Source organism: Carlito syrichta, unplaced genomic scaffold, assembly GCF_000164805.1.
Source record: "Carlito syrichta isolate Samal-C Ts95f unplaced genomic scaffold, Tarsius_syrichta-2.0.1 Scaffold169260, whole genome shotgun sequence".
NCBI lineage: Eukaryota > Metazoa > Chordata > Mammalia > Primates > Tarsiidae > Carlito > Carlito syrichta.
The window spans coordinates 77188-96489 of NW_007113356.1; the positions used below are offsets into that span (position 1 = coordinate 77188).

The following is a 19302-nucleotide window of genomic DNA, read 5'->3' on the forward strand; positions in this document are numbered from 1 at the left end:
AAGGAAGGATGGGAAATAGACGATGACCAATGTCTAATATTCAATTCCTCTTATCCTCAAGAATTCAGAGACTTGGTTCTGAACAGATTAATTAATACCCAAAGCCCCACAAGGAGAAGTAAAATTTTAAGCTACAGAAGTAGCCAGAACACTAGTCTAATTATGACTTCAACAAACCTAGAGGCAGAAGACATAGCATTCTGTAGTAACAGGCACAGGCGTTAAGAGTTTTAAAGCTCTTCAGAAAGCCAAATCTATTAAAAAAAAAAGCAGCCTAGGCTCCAGAAAGCCACATTCTCTCCAAAACACTTATAGTTCTACTTCTGTCTCTCTCCGTTGCTTCCTTTACTTATACACATTATTATAGTTTTATTTCCACTAAAGCTCTTCTCTCCTGCTTCTCTCAAATCCCATGGCATTTGACAATTTTATATGTACAAACTATAACGTTATCACAGTTTCTAATTTGACCTAAGTAGCTCTTCTATATGTGCCCCCAAAACAAAATACTTTACAATGCCAAATCCAAGTTGGACACTTACTGATTTCAAAATGTTGCTGTTAGCCAGGGCAAGAACATTAGGCCACACAATATCTAAAGTCTAACAAACTTGAGACATGGCAAACACACCTTTCAGGCCTTAATCACCAAAACAGTATAGATCAGAACATTCTGATACGACAGATATGTCAAAATTAATCCTATTGGCTAACCCTCCCCCACTCTTGCCTTGCTACTCCCTCCAGGCCCAGAAATTTGTTGTCAGGAAAGCACCACAGGACTCCTCTGTCATTAATCCAGAACAGAGGAGATAAACAACCATATATATACTTTTCTAGAGTGACAACCAACAAAAATAGGCATCTTTTATAATTAGGAATTTCTCATGCTCTTCTCAAGGCAGAAGAATTGCACTGCAAATTGTTTCTAAAACAGAACACATTAAGCTGGAACGACTTTCTCCTTTATAGAGTCCAAGTTGCCCAAATAAACAGCCATGCATATTACCTCAGACCCATCTGCATTAAAGTGGTCCAGTGCCTGTTTTCGGATTTCTCCTTTGATGGAACCATCCAGACGCTGTAAAAATAAACAACAAGAAAGTCATAAGGAAGAAGATCAGCTATACTCAGAATAGAACACCAGACTTGCAACCTTTATCACCTGAACACTCACTATGTAAAAATAACTGGAATGCACTGGCAAGGTGCTATGAAGAAGCTGTACTTAAGGAGCATACCATACTTGACCCATGCTATCCAGTTACAGACTCAAGGTCAGAAGCTTCTGATTCAAAGGGTTGCCTAGGTTTATTCAAGGATAAGAATGGTTGTCAGGACCTATATGAAAAAGATGAAAACCCAACCTTTGCTGAGAGACTTGGTTTACTTCTATATTTGTAAGTATTGAAGACATTAGGCAACAGTACCTCTGGTCACCTAATAATTAGCTCCTGCAGAAAAATGATAGTTCTTAGCTAATATTAGGCTAAAAATATCACTATTAAGTGCTGCCCAAACCCAAATCTTATTTACATGATTGTTTATAAAACATTTTTCTGAATCATTGAAAGTGTTGAAAATAAATGACCTTACTTCCCAGCTTTTCCAAAAATTACATTCTGAAATCAGAGGAAAGTTTTCCAGCAGCCGAACTACATTATCAATTCAAGGGAGATGCTGGCCTTTACTGGCATACGTTATTATTTTATTAGAACACTTTATGTCTGTTCTAGATACAAAACAGCATCACCACAGAGATACCATATAATACATAAAACAAACTGAAGCATTATTTCCTATATGTTATATATACTTTATAAAGCATTTCTCACCCTTCAAAATCATTTTCACATTTTATCCCCTAACAATCACCACTTGGGATGAACAAAAATACCTCAGTTTATGGAAGGTAAAACTGACCCAAGAGGTGATGGGCAGTGGCAGAGTCTATGGAAAGTCATATATTTCCCCAGAGCTCTGCCCACCAGACCCAACCAACTCAAGTGAACTCACAGAAAGGAAATCCCTTTCTTCTTTCTCACTGACTCCAACTCCACTCTGAGCCTTAAACCAAGGATATGTTCAAATGGCAGGCTCATAGCATTTTTTCTTTTTTAAATCCTCCTTTTAATAATAGAGGACATTAAGACAATTACCATAAAGTCATTGATTAGGTATGATAGAACTGATCAGTTATACTCTGGAGAGAAGAAAGATGCATTCTTGATATACTGCATATCATATGATTATTTAGAAATAAAAGCTCATAGGGATCAAATGCATTGACAACAACTTTTGCTATGTGCTGTTTCTTGATAATAACCACAGCCTTAAGCTATATTCTAAGACAGCGGCTGAAAGACCACACAAGATACTGTGGCTATAACAATGCCTTTCAGGGTATTTTGAAAAGCTATCTGGCAGTGAGTCTTAAAGCTGGGCCTTCTCAGGAAATAGACACTGACTCCAAGTTTCCTTAATACCAGCGTAATTATATGATTTACACCAAAAAGTCTATCCAAAGTTTAAAAAGAAAAATACTTTTAAAAAATAAATCTTAAGTCGGGCTCAGTGGCTCAGCCTGTAATCCCGTGCCTTGGAAGGCTGAGGTGAATGGATTGCCTGAGCTCGCGGGTTCGAGACTCGCCTGGGCAACTTGGCGAGACCTCATCTCTACAATAAATCAAAAATTACCCGGGCGTGGTAGTGCGTGCCTGTTGTTCCAGCTACTTGGAAGGCTGAGGCGGAAGGATCGCCGGAGCCCAGCAGGTCGAGGCTGCGGTGGCCCAGCCACTGTACTCCAGTCTGGGCGACAGAGTGAAACTCCAACTCAAAAATAAATAAATAAAAAAAAATAAATAAATAAATCTTTTTTTGTTTGCTTGTTTTTTGTTTTTTGAGTTGGAGTCTCACTCGTCGTCCAGACTGGAGTGCAGTGGCCACTCCTGGCCACCGCAGCCTCGACCTGCTGAGCTCCGGCGATCCTTCTGGCTCAGTCTTCCAAGTACCTGGAACTACAGGCGCGCACTACCACGCCCGGCTAATCTTTTTAAAATTTATTTTAATTAAATTTAAAAAGTTGCCCAGGCGAGTCTCAAACCCAAGAGCTCAATCCACTCACCTCAGCCTCCCAAAGCGTGAGATTACAGGCTGAGACACCAAGCCCAGCTCAAAAAATAAATCTTAAAAATCAAAGCTCTATAAAAATATTACACCAAGAAACAAGGTAAATTTCACACATGTCTATAAACAGACCACAGATAAGTTTTCAAATAATTAAACTCCCAGAAAAATATCATTATGCTGAAGAAACTTTTTCCCCACAAGAAGTAACTAAGTGAAGATGACGAGCAATAGTGATAATTCCCCAGAAAAGAAGAGAGGCCACCATCACTTGTTTCAGGGATCAGCGAAGATTTCAAGTACTATCGTTATGCTGTGTTTCCAGATTATGACGGCCAGGGTCAACTTCTTTTGGGGTGAATGTACAAGACCGCCACCACCTCTCTCTTTCTAGGATTTGGACTTTGGGAATCAGGCTTACACTTCTCTCTTCTCTACTTTTCCCACAGACGTGGAGATGTAAAACACCATCTAACAAAACTTTTCCTCTTGCCCAACTTTCCTTTCTCTAATCCTTCTCACCCACATCCCTCCTTCAAAAAAAGAATGATCTTCACAAGACTATTTTCATGTGACCACAGCCTAAAGGCATGGAACAAAAACTTAAGAACCTCCTGGAACCTCAATTTTAGTTTTTTTCAAGGAAGAAAATTCTTGTTTTCTACTTTAACAAGCAAAGCATACATGGTAGCAGGTTAGTGGACAGAGGAGAAGAAAAGAGACACATCCCCCTCCCCTCCAATTACTGAACCAGCTCACCTGGAAAGGATAGTGTTTAATAGTCAGGTACTCAGCCAGGATATCCAACATTCTCACCATCTGAGAGAAGATAAGAACTCTATTCCCCCTTTCTCGAAGTCTTGTCAACAGTTTGTCTAACAAAATCAGCTTCCCACTGCTCCTAATCAGGGACTGAAGATTTAAAAGACATTCTAATAATTAGGCTGAAATGTATACATTAATTTGCCCTTAATCTCTAAGAACTCATAGTTTTAGAAGTCCAATGTGCGATCCATCTAAGAATTCATATATATATATTTTTTAGTTGAAGTCTCACTCTGTTGCCCAGGCTAGAGTGTAGTGGAACGCTCGTGGCCACCACAGCCTTGACCTGCTGGGCTCAGGCGATCCTTTCCACCTCAAATAACTGGAACTACAGGCGTGCGCCACCAAACACAGTCAGAATTCATATTTTAAAAATCATCCTTATGCTTTCTGAAGCCCCTGGCAATCTGGCTGACTAACAATTCCTAAAACATTCCTTTTACTTGGTTATTGTTGATATTATACTTTCCAGATTGTTCCTAATTATTTAATTTTTTTCTACCTGTTTTTAAAACTATTATTGATGCTCCTTATTTTTAAAGCTACCATTAACGCATCAAGAAGGAAAAGAAGCATTTTAATGAAAAGCACCTATAAAAACTAAATTGCTCTTGAGAAAGTAATTATGAACAACTACACACCAGAAGAATCTCCTGTCCGTTTTCTCTTTCATTTTCTTCAGGAGACTTAATCAGATAGCAGTGGTTGCAGCATTTTTTCAATTCCATCACAATATTAAGGAAACCAGATGTGCTGCCTCTTGTCCCTTTGGCAAGAGCCTTGTAGTTCCTGGTCAGAATCCACCTGCAAATTAAAATAATGATACTACTAGATACAAAGAAACAGAAAGTTGTGGGTATCAGAAGAATATACGTAGCTGTATTTTTTTTAAAAAGACCTGAGAAAGTTATTTTATTTTGCATATCCTGCCACCTAATCACAATTCTCCACCTCTCCAGTCAAAACTAAGAATGTTAACAATTCCATTGGGTATGTCAACCCTCACTGAACATGGAAATATTAAAAAGAAACATCAACATTTTCGCTTTCTCTCTATACAGAGGCATACATATATAAACGCACACCTATATATTTATATATACTTTAATTACACATACTGAAGCACATATGTGTGTACACATGGAAAACAAGGATTGAAGCACTCTTCATTGCAATATAAAATTAAAATAAGCTAACAATATGAGATTGGCTAAATAAAGATATATCATAAGAAAGAAGCTATATACGTATAATCTTAACATTGTAAAAGAGTATTACATATAATGAAATACTCGTAAGTATGTTTTATATCCCAATTTGGAATGAGAGGAGAAATATATTCATATAATCATGCATATCCATGTATAATCCTTAACCATAAACCCCAAAATATCAAAAGTACTTTTGTCTTAGCGAAAAGTTCTTTATACTTCTCTTAGAAATCGCACTGTTAAAAAACTAACACTGCAGTACTGTTTATAAAAGCAAAGTGTATAAAACAATCCAATGTCCATCCCTAGGAAACTGGCTGAATAAATCATACTATAAATCTGAAATGGACTATTATGCAACGGTAAAGGAATATCTCCATAAGCTACTATGGGGTACTTTTCAGCACACATCATTAAGTTTAAAAAGGTAGAGAAATATGTATCTAGTATACTACCATTTATCAAAAAGGAGGGAGGCCATTAAAAAGTTAAATGCATGTGCATTTATTCAAAAGTTAAAGGAAGTGTAAGCATTAAAATGTTTATAAAAAGACAAAACAAAAGGTAAACACACAGGCTCACGCCTGTAACCTCAGTACTTTGGGAGGCCAAGGCAGGAGGATCAGTTGAGGCTAGGAGTTCAAGCATAGCCTGGGAAACACAGTGAGACCTCGTCTCTACAAAACAGAAAAAAACTTGCTAAATGTGGTGGCACATGACTGTAGTCCCAGCTACTCGGAAGGCTGAGAAAGGAGGATCACTTGAGCCCAGGAGTTCAAGGCTGCAGTGAGCTGTGATAGAGCCACTGCAATCTAGCCTGGGTGACAGGGAGATCCTGTCTCTAAATAAATAAATAAATGCTTAACAATAATAATAATTATCTATGGGAACGATGGACTAGAATGGAGGGAACAGGAATAGAAGCTACATTTCTTTCAATATATTGGGCTTTGTAATTTTGTCCAACTCTACAAATAATATGAATAAACACAATACAAAATTAAAGCAAGCGCTAAAAATCACAATTTAAAATAAATAAACATATGTATACATTGGTGGCCAAAATGTACAGAAGAAAAACTATCCCAAGTGCTTTAAGACTTCATTTCTAGTAAGAAATCTTTGGGGACGGGGAGATACCTCTTATCAACAAGGGTGCCTGAATGAAGCATATTTGTATACCCAACCCTTAACTGTACCCCACAATATCAAAATAAAAAATATTGATTATTTTAAAAAAACAGAAATCTTTTTTTGGTTTTTTTATTTTTTTGTGTGTAGGAGTCTCACTCTGTCACCAAGGCTGGAGTGCAGTGGCATGTGCATGGCCACTGCAGTCTAGACCTGCTGGGTTCAGGCGAGCCTTCCGCCTCCGCCTTCCAAGTGGTTGGAACCACAGGCATGTACCACCATGCCTGGCCAATTTTTTGATTTATTGTAGGGAAGAGGTCTCGCCAAGTTGCCCAGGCTGGTCTTGAACCCCTGGACTCAGGCAATCCTCTCACCTCTATCTCCCAAAGTGGTGGGATTACGGGCATGGCTGGCCTGTAAAAAAAATCTTAACCTGTTTTTACTATTCATATTGTTGGTGGTAATCCTAGCACTGTTATTCTAAAACTGTTATGTGCGTGTGTGTAGAATAAATTAAGTTGCTATAGTTAAGAAGTAGGATTTTCAGTGGTTTAAGATCAATAGGATCAAATAGAATCTCTGTAGTATTGTTTAACTAAAAAGAATTAATGCGCTATGACCACTTGTATACATAATCCTGAATTGTGCCCCACATCTTTAAGATTAAAAAAAACAAAGAATTCATGATGTACTGTATCTTTAAAAGCAAATTTTCTAATTCTGTCCACTGAAAATGCCTATCAATAATGTCTATCGCAGTTGCAAAGTGTACCTCTAGGCTCCAGTTTGTGATCTCCAAATACCCATTTCTTAGTAAAACAGTATGCAGAAGTTCTTGAATATCTGGCTAACTCTTGTTCTGGAGCAAGAAATGTACAAACTGAATCCAGAACACTTATCATTCCAGATAGCAAAGAAGCTATCAAGTACTAGTAGGGTTAAATCAAAAGGACTCAGAGAATCAACTAGCAGAAGCTCCCACTGGCTAAAAATGGAACTACTAGAGGATGAATATAGATGATAACTGCAAAAGAATGAAACACAAATATGTTTCACCAATGAGTTCATAATTATAGCAAAATAAATCTCTTTGGTCAAAACCTTGGAAGGAAGGTAGATCTTTTCCTTTAAAAATGGCAAAAAAGCAGGGCTCGGTGCAGCTCAGCCTGTAATCCTGTGCTTTGGGAGGCTAAGGTGAATGGATTGCCTGAGCCTGCAGGTTCGAGACCTGCCTGGGCAACTTGGCAAGACCTCATCTCTACAATAAATAAATAAATAAATTAGCCGGGTGTGGTAGCGCACGCCTGTAGTTCCAGCTACTTGGAAGGCTGAGGCGGAAAGATCACTGGAGCCCAGCAGGTCGAGGCTGCAGTGGCCGGGAGCGTGTCAATGCACTCCAGTCTGAGTGTCAGAGTGAGCCTCCAACTCAAAAAAAAAAAAAAAAAAAAAAGGAAATGGCAAAAAATTTTTGTGAAAATCAAGTATTCTGCTTTTCCTACATAAAATGTTTTTCAGTTGATACGGGAAAGTTTCTTTTTATGAAAGTATTCCACCTAATAATAGAGTGGAAAATTTGAATATCATCAATTTTTAGTCTCTAATGAATTAATGGATCTAGGTTGCTCATTATTAGTTGCTAATATCACAAAAACAATAATTTTCCTGTGAAAGAACATATCTCTTCATTCTATGAAAGTCTGAATTTGAGTTTCTTCAAGCCTCTACACTTATCGATGAGTATATCGAAAACACAGGGTTCAGAGGAAAATGGTAAATGGAGCTAGCATCAGCAAAAATCTACAAAACATGAATTCAGTTTCTTCACTCAAAATCTATAAAACCAAGAAAAATAAATGGATTAAAATACACTGAAGAGACATACCAACCAATCAAAAACATGGTGCTTATGTAAATCCCAAAAGAAGCAAGTAAAATGTCATGTGCACACAAATGTGTATACATGTATATGTATATGATAACCAGGAATATGCAAATACTTACTGGACATTCTAAAACTATTCAGGAATTGCTGATTGTTTTAAAGACATGATAAAAATATTGTAATTAAAACCTAGGCAACATAGTGAAACACCACCGTCTCTACAAAAAAAATAAGTTAGCCAGGCGTGTGGAGCATGTTTATAGTCCCAGCTACTTAGGAAGCTGAGGCAGAAGGATCACCTGAGCCCAGGAGGTCGAGGCTGCAGTGAGCCAGTGCACTCCAGCCTAGGTGACAGAGTGATTTCCCTCTCACCCAAAAAAAGGGGAAAAAAAGTATTGAAATCATGCTTAACAACAATATAAAAAGAGCTCTTAATTAGTAGAATTATATACTAAAACATTTATGTTATGTATGTGAACTATGTTTAAAACTACTTGAAGGGAGACAAGAAAGCATACAGATAAACTAATACAGGTCATGAGTTGATGATTACCGAGTTCGAATTATAGCTACATGAGAACATATTATTCTAATTTCATACATATTTAGAATTTCCCATAATAAAAAGATCTTTAAAAGTCAAAACGGGACCAGGCTCGGTGGCTCGATCTGTAATCCCAGCACTTTGGGAGGCAGAGGTGAGTGGATTGCCTAAACCCGCAGGTTCGAGACCCTCCCGGGCAATTTGGTGAGTCCTCGTCTCTACAATAAATCAAAAAGTAGCTGGGAGTGGTAACACGCGCCTGTAGTTCCGGCTACTTGGAAGACTGAGGTGGAAGGATCGCTGGAGCCCAGCAGGTGGAAGCTGTGGTGGCCAGGCGTGTGCCACTGCACTCTAGTCTGGACAACAAGAGTGAAACTCCAACTCAAAAAAAAAAAAAAAAAAAAAGTCAAAATGGTCTGGTAGTAGTTTTTGAAAATTAAAATCTTCTTTTATTTAGTTGTGCTAATTTTAACAAGCAGGACATTTTTTTTTTCAAGTAGGGCATATTATTAGAAAGATTACTAGACCTCTAAAGTAAAAAGACTTTTACAGTAATACAATTAATTAGTTCTTATTCCAGATCCAACCTTAAATCCTCAAAACTAAAACCTATGACAAGCACACTATATACCACCCTCTGTCCCAAGTCCACTGTTTTGGCTTTAACATAGTGTAACCTAAACCAAGTTCACAACTTGGCCATACCTCTTAAAGCACTAGAAAGGAAAGTGTTTTTGCCCTGCAATATAGAGGTGAGTACTTCACAAGCCCATATCTGCTGCCATTATTAAACAAAACCATGCTTTAATTATCTGTCTCTAGTCTATCCTCCCTATCACACAACAAAGCCTCTGGCAGAGACATATTCCATTCATCTTCACATGCCCAGTATCTAGCAGAATGTCCGGAACATTGCAGAAACTTAATAAATTAACAAATAAACAGCAGAAAATAAATATATATTAATAAGTAAAATATGCCAGTTTATTGGTAGAAAGATTAGCAATAACAATTAACATATACTTCAGACCATGAACATGATGAAAAGTACTATATAAATTCCCACCCAAATAAAAATGCAAGAATAACTCCCTTTTTCTAACTGTAAACTGCTATTTAAATCTGTGTTGAGGCTTCACTGAAAAGAGTACAGCTTATTTATCAATTATCTATCAATGGTTTCATGGTCTTATCTCAATCCTCGCAGGCCTAACCCAAGCAAGAACTTACTTGTAATACTGTTTCTGAAGGGCTGACATCTCCACCCTGAGAATCTGTTCCACTTTGGCAGGAAGGGATTTCTCCACATCTTTTTTGACTCTCCGGAGAAGGAAAGGCTCTAGCACCTTATGAAGACTCTGGTAGCCATTCTCTCTCCCTTTCCCATGGTCTTCTTCAAAATCTTCCCAGAACTCAAACCTAAGGATGAAAAAGTGAAGTACTGCTTAGGTACAGTGAGGAGAAAGGGCATTTTTACAACTAAAATTTCTTTTACAATAAATTGAATATAAAAAAAAAAATCTGTCAAGAAAAATGAATCTTTCCTACAAAAAAAGGACAAAATTTGTCAATCACTAGCACTCCTGAATAAAAGAGAAGGAGAAAAAAGGGAAGAAATCCAAACTGAATCAACTCCATCAGTCCAGAACAGTATTATTATAGCTATCACTGTTCAAAGGTAAAAGTTAGCGATGTAATTCCCATCAATAATCTCCACTTCACAGATTTTAAAAGTTAATGGATTATAATGATAGTAAACAAGATGGTAGCCCAGACATAAAAGATCACTAAAAGTGATCCAACTTTAATACTAACAGATCTTGGAGACACAAATTTTATTAACAAATTTAGAAAATTGTCATTCATAATTCTATCTAAACTCTATAAATAAAAGCTTCTTCTGTATAAATCTCAATTCAAATCATGTATGGTTCACTAAAGGATCTGTAGCTGAAATCCATTATGATAAAATTACTCTAAAAATTAAAGATGAAGAAAATCTATTATATGAGGATTAAGAAAGATGTGTTTTATCTTGCCAAGAAGCGGCCAGCATAGCATTTGAAAAAACTCAGTAGGTGAGGGCACATCGTAATTCACTGAGGCCAGACCCGGAAGTTTATAATCACTGTCCCAGGGTCTGCTCTGCATTACCAGTGGCCCTGATCTGCTGACGTCAATCAAGTCCCAGACTGACAAACCCAAGTGATCAACATTATCTAGAACTTCTTAACAGTATATGCTCTCTGATAAGACGGAAGTTTGGAGATAGAATATGCCAGCACTGCCAGTGGACACAATAGCCTCAATAGTCCACTATCATTTCTGAACTCACAAATGCAGTATCACTATACCAGTCTATTTTCTGAATACCTAGCAGACAATTTCAATAAGCTAGTTTAATTTACTTAACACACACTAAAAGAAATCAAAACTTTACTAGTCTAAAAAATTAAATGTAAACTTTATTTACTAGATTACTTCCTCCCTACCTGTTGTAGGCAAAAATATTTTCACCTGACTACTGTACTCTTATCATATTGAAGGACTTAATATGAGATACCATTTCTTTATAAACACACTCATTTCTTTAAATATACATTTTAATATCTTCTGAGTGTATATATTTTTTCCATTAGCTTATGAAATGTCTGTGTCTGCTTTCACTCTAAATGGCAGAGATGAATAGTTGCAACAAAGACTGTATGGGGTATGACCCAAAAATATTTACTACCAGATTGTTTAAGAAAAAGTTCGTGGTCCCCTAAAAATATATATATCTAATAGACATACAAAAGGCACAAAGTCATAGTGATGTATGTATAAAGATGCTATGCCATATTTAAAGATTCAATTTTATAGACATATTCCTGCTATCAACTTCTGTATATAACATATGTCTCTCACAAAAGTAGAAACAATTCTGGCTTTTAAAGTTTTCCAGACTTTAAATTCCAATAAGAGACATAATATCTGAAGTGTTATCAAACAAAATTATTTTGTGGGGTAGGTATGAAGTACACATTTGCACATGATTATCCTTATAAAATGAATTCTTTAATTTTGTAATGTATTTTTCTATTTTTAATATACTTAAAAATATATTTTTCTATTTTTAATATATTTGCAAAGCTCCATGCTTTGCAAATAGTATATACAAAACAAATTTGTGGTTAACAAATATTTATCAAACTGCTGGTCTCAAAAGAACCTCCCTCCTTGGACTATCAAAGTGCTAGGATTATAGGCATGAGCCAACATGCCCAAACTGCTATATCTTCTTTAAATTTCTGGTAGAACTAAACAGTGTAGCCATGTGGACCTTCACTTTTTGTGGGAAAAGTTTTAATGACTAATTCAACTTCTACTTATAGGTCTCTCTAACTTTGCTATTTATTCTTGACTCAGTTTTGTTACGTTGTAGCTTCCTAGGAGTTTGCCCATTTCATTTAACTTGTCTATTGACATAATGTTACAGTATTTTCTCATAATCCTTTTAATTTTTGAAGGATCAATAGTGATCAAAATAATTTTTTTTAATTTCTTTCTTCTGAGTTTCTCACTCTGTCACACAGACTGGAGTACAGTGGCATGCTCATGGCTACAGCTGCCTCGATTTGCTGGGGCTCAGGCAAACCTTCCACCTCAGCCTTCCAAGTAGTTGGAACTACAGGCGTGCTCCATACCCAGTAATTTTTTAATTTATTGTAGAGATGAGGTCTCGACAAGTTGCCTAGACTGGTCTTGAACCCTTGAGCTCATGCAATTCTTTTGCCTCTGCCTCCCAAAGTGCTGGGATCACAGGCATGAGCCACTGCACATGGCTTCAAGATAATTTTTTGATTATGGAAATTTATATCATAACTTTTTCTTGGTAAATCCTTGCTAAGGGTTTAACAATTTTGTCGATGTTGTTGAAGAACCAATTTTTGACTTCACTAGGTTTTTGTTCTCTGTTTTTTATTTAATTGTACTGTCACTTTTTTTTTCTTTTGAGTCAGAGTCTCATTCTGTCACCCAAGCTGGACTGCAGTGGCATGATCACAGCTCCCCCCAACCTCGACCTCAGATGATCCTTTGGGCTCCAGTGATCCTTCCACCTCAGCTTCCACAATAGCTGGAAATACAGGCATGCACCACCACACCCAGCTAATTGTTTTTATTTATTGTAAACACCTCCACCTTCCAAAGTGCTGGGATTACAGGCATGAGCCATCATGTCCGGTTTATTCAAATCTTATTAAAGAACTGTGGAATGTCTTTACTGAAAAGTTTTAAGGGAGAGATGGCAATGCACATTTTATAAAACATAAAATTGTCCAGTGGTGTTCAGTGATGCTTAGACAGAAATCTAAATTCATTATTCATTGGGTATGTTGGCTCATACCAGTGCTCTGGGAGGGCGAGACAAGAGGATTGCCTGAGCCCAGAACTTCGGAACTTCCGAGACCAGCCTGGGGAACTCAGCAAGACCTCACCTCTACAGTAAATCAAAAATGTAGCTGAGCAAAGTGGCATGTGGTTCCAGCTACTTGGAAGACTGAGGAGGAAGGATCACCTAAACACAGCAGGTAGAGGCTGCTGTGGCTGGGAGGTGCCACTGCACTCCAGCATGGGCAGTAGAGTGAGACTCAGATTCAAAAATAAATAAATAAAACTTGAATAAGCCCTAGACCTTATTCTAGATCTAGATTTATGATCTTTTTAATGCTTATCTGATTGTGTGCCTTGTATATATATTTCGCTTCAATTAGACTGATTACCTTATAGCAACACTGAGAAGGTCTGAGTTTCATATTTAACAATTAATTCCCAAATATGTTAACTAATTCAAACTTTTGGCAATCAATATGCTTTCCTCCTTAACAGGCTAATTTCTGTGCCTCCTAACATTAATTATGAAACATTTTACCACTATTGTCTCTGCCTCCACTCAATGCTTTGTTTTCCCCAAATGATGCCATCTATTTTCCCTAAGAACTATTAAGAAAGTTAAAAAGCATTGGCATTTCAGATATTCTGGCATCTTTTGAAATACACAGGAAGGAGCTTACTTCTCCGGCATAATAAAGTGCAGCAAGGACCAGAGCTCTTTGAGGGAATTCTGAAGAGGGGTCCCCGTAATCAGGAGCCTATGGTTGGACTTGAAATCAATCAGAGTTTTATACAATAAAGAGTCATCATTCTTCAATCGATGGGCTTCATCCACTCCCAGAAAGGCCCAGTTAATACTGCCCAGGACAGTCTAAAGTAAAAACAAAACAGAACGAGCCACCAGGTCAGAAGGAAACCCCCAAAAGTGCTTACAAATGTTAAGCATCACTGTACAAATACCATCACAAAGGCATATACAGACCCAGTTATTCTTCACTGATTTAGTATATATTAGGATTCTTCTATTTCATTAGTTGCCAGACTAGTGTCTATTCCAAAGAGCGTATCATCTAAAAAGTGTAAGCGGGCCGCTTATACCAGTGTATTACTGTATGCCCCAAAGCAAGAATGTAAAACTTGGTATGCTGGGCAAAAAACAAAACAAAAACAAAAACAAAACCACAACCACATGATTTTGTATTCGTCTCTTAAGTAAGATTCTCCATCCCAACCCTGAAGCACAGAAACACCAAAAGCACCAAACTGGACTTAATTGCACTTAATACCAATGGGATCTACCTACAACCTACATTTGTTGATAGAAAGGAAGTATTTAAAGAGCTTCATTTTTCTGTCCTCCACACAAATCATTCACATTATCTGTTCTGGAGAAATGCTTAACCAATCTCAGATAAGTTACTGGCCTCAACATCCTTTCATTCTGTTTAATTCCACTGAAGTAGGTAGCCCAGGGGTCCCTCCATCTGTAAGGTTTTGTTTTCTATTTATAACTTTAATATTTTCTGAAGATTTTTTTTTTATTGTTCATTGGCTTGCTTTTTTAAGTGAAGGAAGAAAAATAATAATGTCAAGTGGGAGGCACAGAATCTACCTTTTTTTAAAGTTTATTTATTCATTTTTTTTAACATGCTCCACAGAAAAGTAGCAGATCCTACTATTTGGTCAAGTCACACTGGACAACCGTTAGATTCTGGCTACCAATTACACACCTTATCTTTTAAGAGGATTTCATATGTTGTTATAAGTGCATTGAACTTCAGTCTTTTGGTTTGGGAATGAATCCATTCATATTCTCGTATCTATAAGAGAAAATGGTAATTAAAACACAATTTCTACTACTACTTTTCTATATTATATGTCTTGTGATAGATGTAATAGAAACACGCCAAATAAAAAATAAATCTGATTAGAATTCAATGAATACCTCAAACATTCTAAATTGACCTAAGCAACCAAGGTATAAAGCAGTAAGAATTAGATTTAAAACACTGATCACTGAGCAGCAAAAACTTTATTGCCAGAATTCAAAGATATTGGCTCCAGGGACCATTAGCAATTAAACCCTGGTGACTTGAACTAACCTGGACGATCTCTCTCTAGATCCCTAGAAATTTATTTTTAAAATGTCACTTACTTATTCTTTGAATAGTAAAATACATTTATTGACAAGGAAAACAAATTCCAACTGCCAGAGTTTTATTAATCATAGACTAGAGAGATATGTCCCCTAAGAAAAAGGAAAGGGAGGCTTATAGGATAAAAATATAATCCAATACGTATAATGTCAATCTAAAGGAACACAAAACTAACACATTCATACTGAAGTATAACCAGACACTCAGCAAGTACAAAGGCTCATGACAAAGCTCTTGCAATTTGGTTGTCAAGTTAGGAACTGAAGAACAGGACAATGAGTGCCTGCAGGTGATCGTGGGGGGGGCGGTACAACAAAGAAAAGTAGTATTGAAGATAGTATAAACTTCCCTGACTCAACAATTTTTCAGAGATCACTTTCTTTGCCTTCACCTTTGGAGGCAATGCTTTAAGCTACTTTGAATTATCTAGAAATTTCTTTTTTCTTCTTCTTTAATGGTAACAAATTATTTAACAAAATTACAAAGCTAAGAACTACTATATTCTTAGAAACTCAAAATTAGAGCAATGAAATCTGCTAGGGTTTAAGCTGGACAATTTTGATGAAAGTATATAATAAAAATAAATTTGAATTAACATGAAAATATACAGTTACAACATATATCTAAAATGTTTGAAAAGCCCTGATGGCTTGCTCTTATTACCAACAATTTCCCAACAACAGTTTATATACAGTGGTACAAGAGCAAAGCTCTGGACCAAATACATCCATGTCCCAGTCCCAGCTCTGCCACATTCCTGCTGACGAAGGACAAGCATTAGACCTTCTGAGTCAAGTTCTTCATCAGTCAGTTGGAAGGGATACCATCAACCGTGAAGACTTACAAAGATTCCAGGTAATATATACAAAGCAGCAGGGCACTGTGGCTCACACCTGTAATCCCAGCACTTTGGGAGGCAGAGGCAAAAGGACTGCCTGAGTCCAGGGATTCAAGAGCAGCCTGGGCAACTTGGTGTGACCGCATCTCTACAATAAATATAAAAATTAGCTGGGCATGGTGGCATGTGCCTACAGTTACAGCTACTTGAGAGGCTGAGGTGGAAGGATCGCCTGAACCTAGTAGGCAGTCTGGTGGCCGTGAGCATGCCACTGCACTCCAGCATGGCGACAGAGTAAGACTCCTACTCAAAAAATAAAATAAAATAAAATTTTATACACATACACACACACACACGTATGGCACCCAGCACAAGGTCTGGCACATAGTCAGTGCTTTAAAAAAAAATCACTAGCAAGAAAAGACTGGTTTAACAAAGACAAACTTAAGCTACTGTGTTCTAATTCATAATGCTCAAATGAAGTTTGGTAATGAACAAGTAAGTCTTATTTCTGCAGCCTTGAAATGGCTTATTTTCCTGTACTTTTATTTTTTCTTATAATTTATGCAATCTCACCGTTTTAAGAGATTAGGAAACAAATTTTTAAAATTCAATTATATTCAATCATATTCTCCTCAAATAGCAAAAATAATATGAACATTAAACAAAATATTAACTCCAATTCAGAATCCTATATAAAGTGGTCTTAGAAAAGTACAAGGGACAGAGAGAAGAAAAACTTAATACTGAAATCCAGTTAACAGAGGTTCCTATTCATGTATTGTTGCTTCTTTTCTTTAAATAGGTAAGCATATTTGTTAAAGAATATCTGACTTGCATTTTTTGTGATACATAAATCTAATATTGGAGATATAGCACAGTATCAAAATAATAATTTTACCAAAGATTTCACTAATAATTCTACCAGAGGCTTTAAGTCAATTTCCAAATTACATCTATAACATAGATTCTATCCCAACTCTTTTTGTTTACACACCGTATTTCTGCTCATCAGGTCACCTATGTAAACCACTACGTTAATCTCTGGTGCCCAGATTTCAAACTCCCTCTGCCATGAGGTGAGGGTGGATAAAGGGACGACTATAAGAAAGGGGCCATACAGCTGGTGTTGGTGGAACAGGTAGGAGAGGAATGATATGGTCTGGATGGTCTTTCCTAGGCCCATTTCATCAGCAAGGATTACACTGTTACTTCTGCAGAAAGAAAACAAAATTTAAAAAAAAAATTAGTTCACCAAAAAGCAGTATGTGCACAAATAGCAATTACATCAAAGCAGCATGATGACAGCCAAGCAAAGCATACTCATGAGTCTCAAATGTATTTCCTCTCATCTGCAATTACTTCAGCTTCCTTTATAAGGAAGAGAGTAGAAGGTGTAAGTAGCAGAATAACAAGTGATCTCAGTATAATGAAGATTTGGATTACTACAAGAGCCTACTCAGAGTATGTTCTTTATCTTGATTTAGGTTTTTTATATGACCTTCCATAGGCTAGCCCTTATCACAAAGAAAACATGTTTTGTTAAAGGTATAGACAAGCACGTAACCTTAGATTCCATCAACAGAGAAAGCCTGGGCAAATTGGCCCCTACAGCCTACCTGGCTACATACTTTTACTCAAATTATCCAACCCATTCTAATGCATGGCACATACACTATTCCCTAAATCTGCATGTACAGGCACACAGAATTTGTTTTAAATGCATTACAGTCTAAAGCAGAGGCAGGCTACAGATCAGATTTGTGGACCCCACCATAGATTTGCTGAATCAGAGTATATAGAAAAGGGCTCAGATTCCTGTATTTTCTTTTTTTTGAGTTGGAGTCTCACTCTGTTGCCCAGGCTGGAGTGCAGAGGCATGCTCACGGCCAATACAGCCTCAACTTGCGGGATGCAAGTGATCCTTCCATCTCAGCCTTCCAAGTAGCTGGAACTACAGGTACACGCCACCACGCCCAGCTAATTTTTTGGTTTATTGTAGAGAACAGGTCTCGCCATGTTGCCCAGGCTGGTCTTGAACCCCTGAGTTCAGGCAATACTCTCGCCTCCACTTCCCAAAGTGCTGGGATTAAAGGTGTGAGCCACAGCACCTGGCTTAGAATTCTGCACTTTCAACAAGCAACTTTGGAGATTCTGATGCAAGTGTTCCCATGAGAAACACTACTCGAGGAAAAAGGTTGGATTTCAACAAGATATTAATAGGAAAGGACTATCCAAATATAAGGGGAAAAAATGAGAAGAAATGACCAGAATCAGGAAAACATATTTGGGAAGCAGAAAATTGCCCGTTTGGCAGAAAATCAGAATACATGTATGACATAAGGTTGCAAATACTATTAAACGGTTCTTGAATGTAAACCCACTGAAGGTTTGCACATATAAATAATAAATGCTTAATCAGTGAATCAGAAGGAACAAAAGTAATATACAAGTTAAAGGTAACCTAACTGATTAGAAAAACACGACATTTAATTCACTAAAAGGAGAGAAAATTTTAAATACATTCTGAGTACTACAGAACAGTTAGTTTTAGGTACGAAGCACAGATACAAAGCACAGCATACTTGAGGAAGTCATACCTCTGTAAATCCCAGGTACATCAAATTTTCTGTGCAGTTTAGATACAGTATATTCCTTTCAATAATTTCCTTATTTCTCTCACCTTTTCACATTATTTAGGGGGAAGCAGACTTAAGTTTCTCCATTATTTCCTTTCCCTAGCAAATTGTCACTGTCTATATACACAGACTAAAGTAGATTTGAGTTGATTCTCCTGTTTTACTGAAACACATTACTTAATATAACACATCTGTGACCTGGGCTTTAGGTGCTTGAACCCTTTTCCGTTTTTTGTTTGTTTGTTTGTTTGTTTTTAAAGATGAAGTCTTGCTATGTTGCCCAGGCTAGTCTTAAACTCTTGGTTTCAAGTGATCCTCCTGCTCCAGTCTTCCAAAGTGCTGGGATTACAGGTGTTAGCCACCACACCCAGTCTTTGTCAGTTGATTTCTTCTTCTGTTTAAAGTTAAAAAAAAAAAAAAAAGGCAAGCCAAGAACTGTATACACACAACACTGTGTGACTTTGGACAAGGTACCTGACACCTTTGCTTCTAAGAGCCTTCAACTATAAAATCAAAGGGTTGGATTATACAATTCCCTCAAGTTCGTCTAGCTTTATACTGTGCTTTTAGAAATAT

General features: G+C 37.1%; 1 protein-coding gene across 3 annotated transcripts in view; it reads right to left on the minus strand.

The window, feature by feature from the left end:
* The window catches only part of CHD2 (chromodomain helicase DNA binding protein 2), a 131138-nt gene that overhangs the window by 57329 nt on the left and 54507 nt on the right, over nt 1–19302 (minus strand). For all 3 annotated transcript variants that reach the window (XM_021709227.1, XM_008051273.2, XM_008051272.2), the window contains 7 exons: nt 17085–17301; nt 14824–14913; nt 13774–13964; nt 9950–10138; nt 4593–4755; nt 3886–4038; nt 1010–1081 (listed from right to left, as the gene is read on the minus strand). In XM_021709227.1, the coding sequence (XP_021564902.1) occupies nt 1010–1081; nt 3886–4038; nt 4593–4755; nt 9950–10138; nt 13774–13964; nt 14824–14913; nt 17085–17301 (1075 nt within the window). The remainder of the gene's footprint in view (nt 1–1009; nt 1082–3885; nt 4039–4592; nt 4756–9949; nt 10139–13773; nt 13965–14823; nt 14914–17084; nt 17302–19302) is intronic.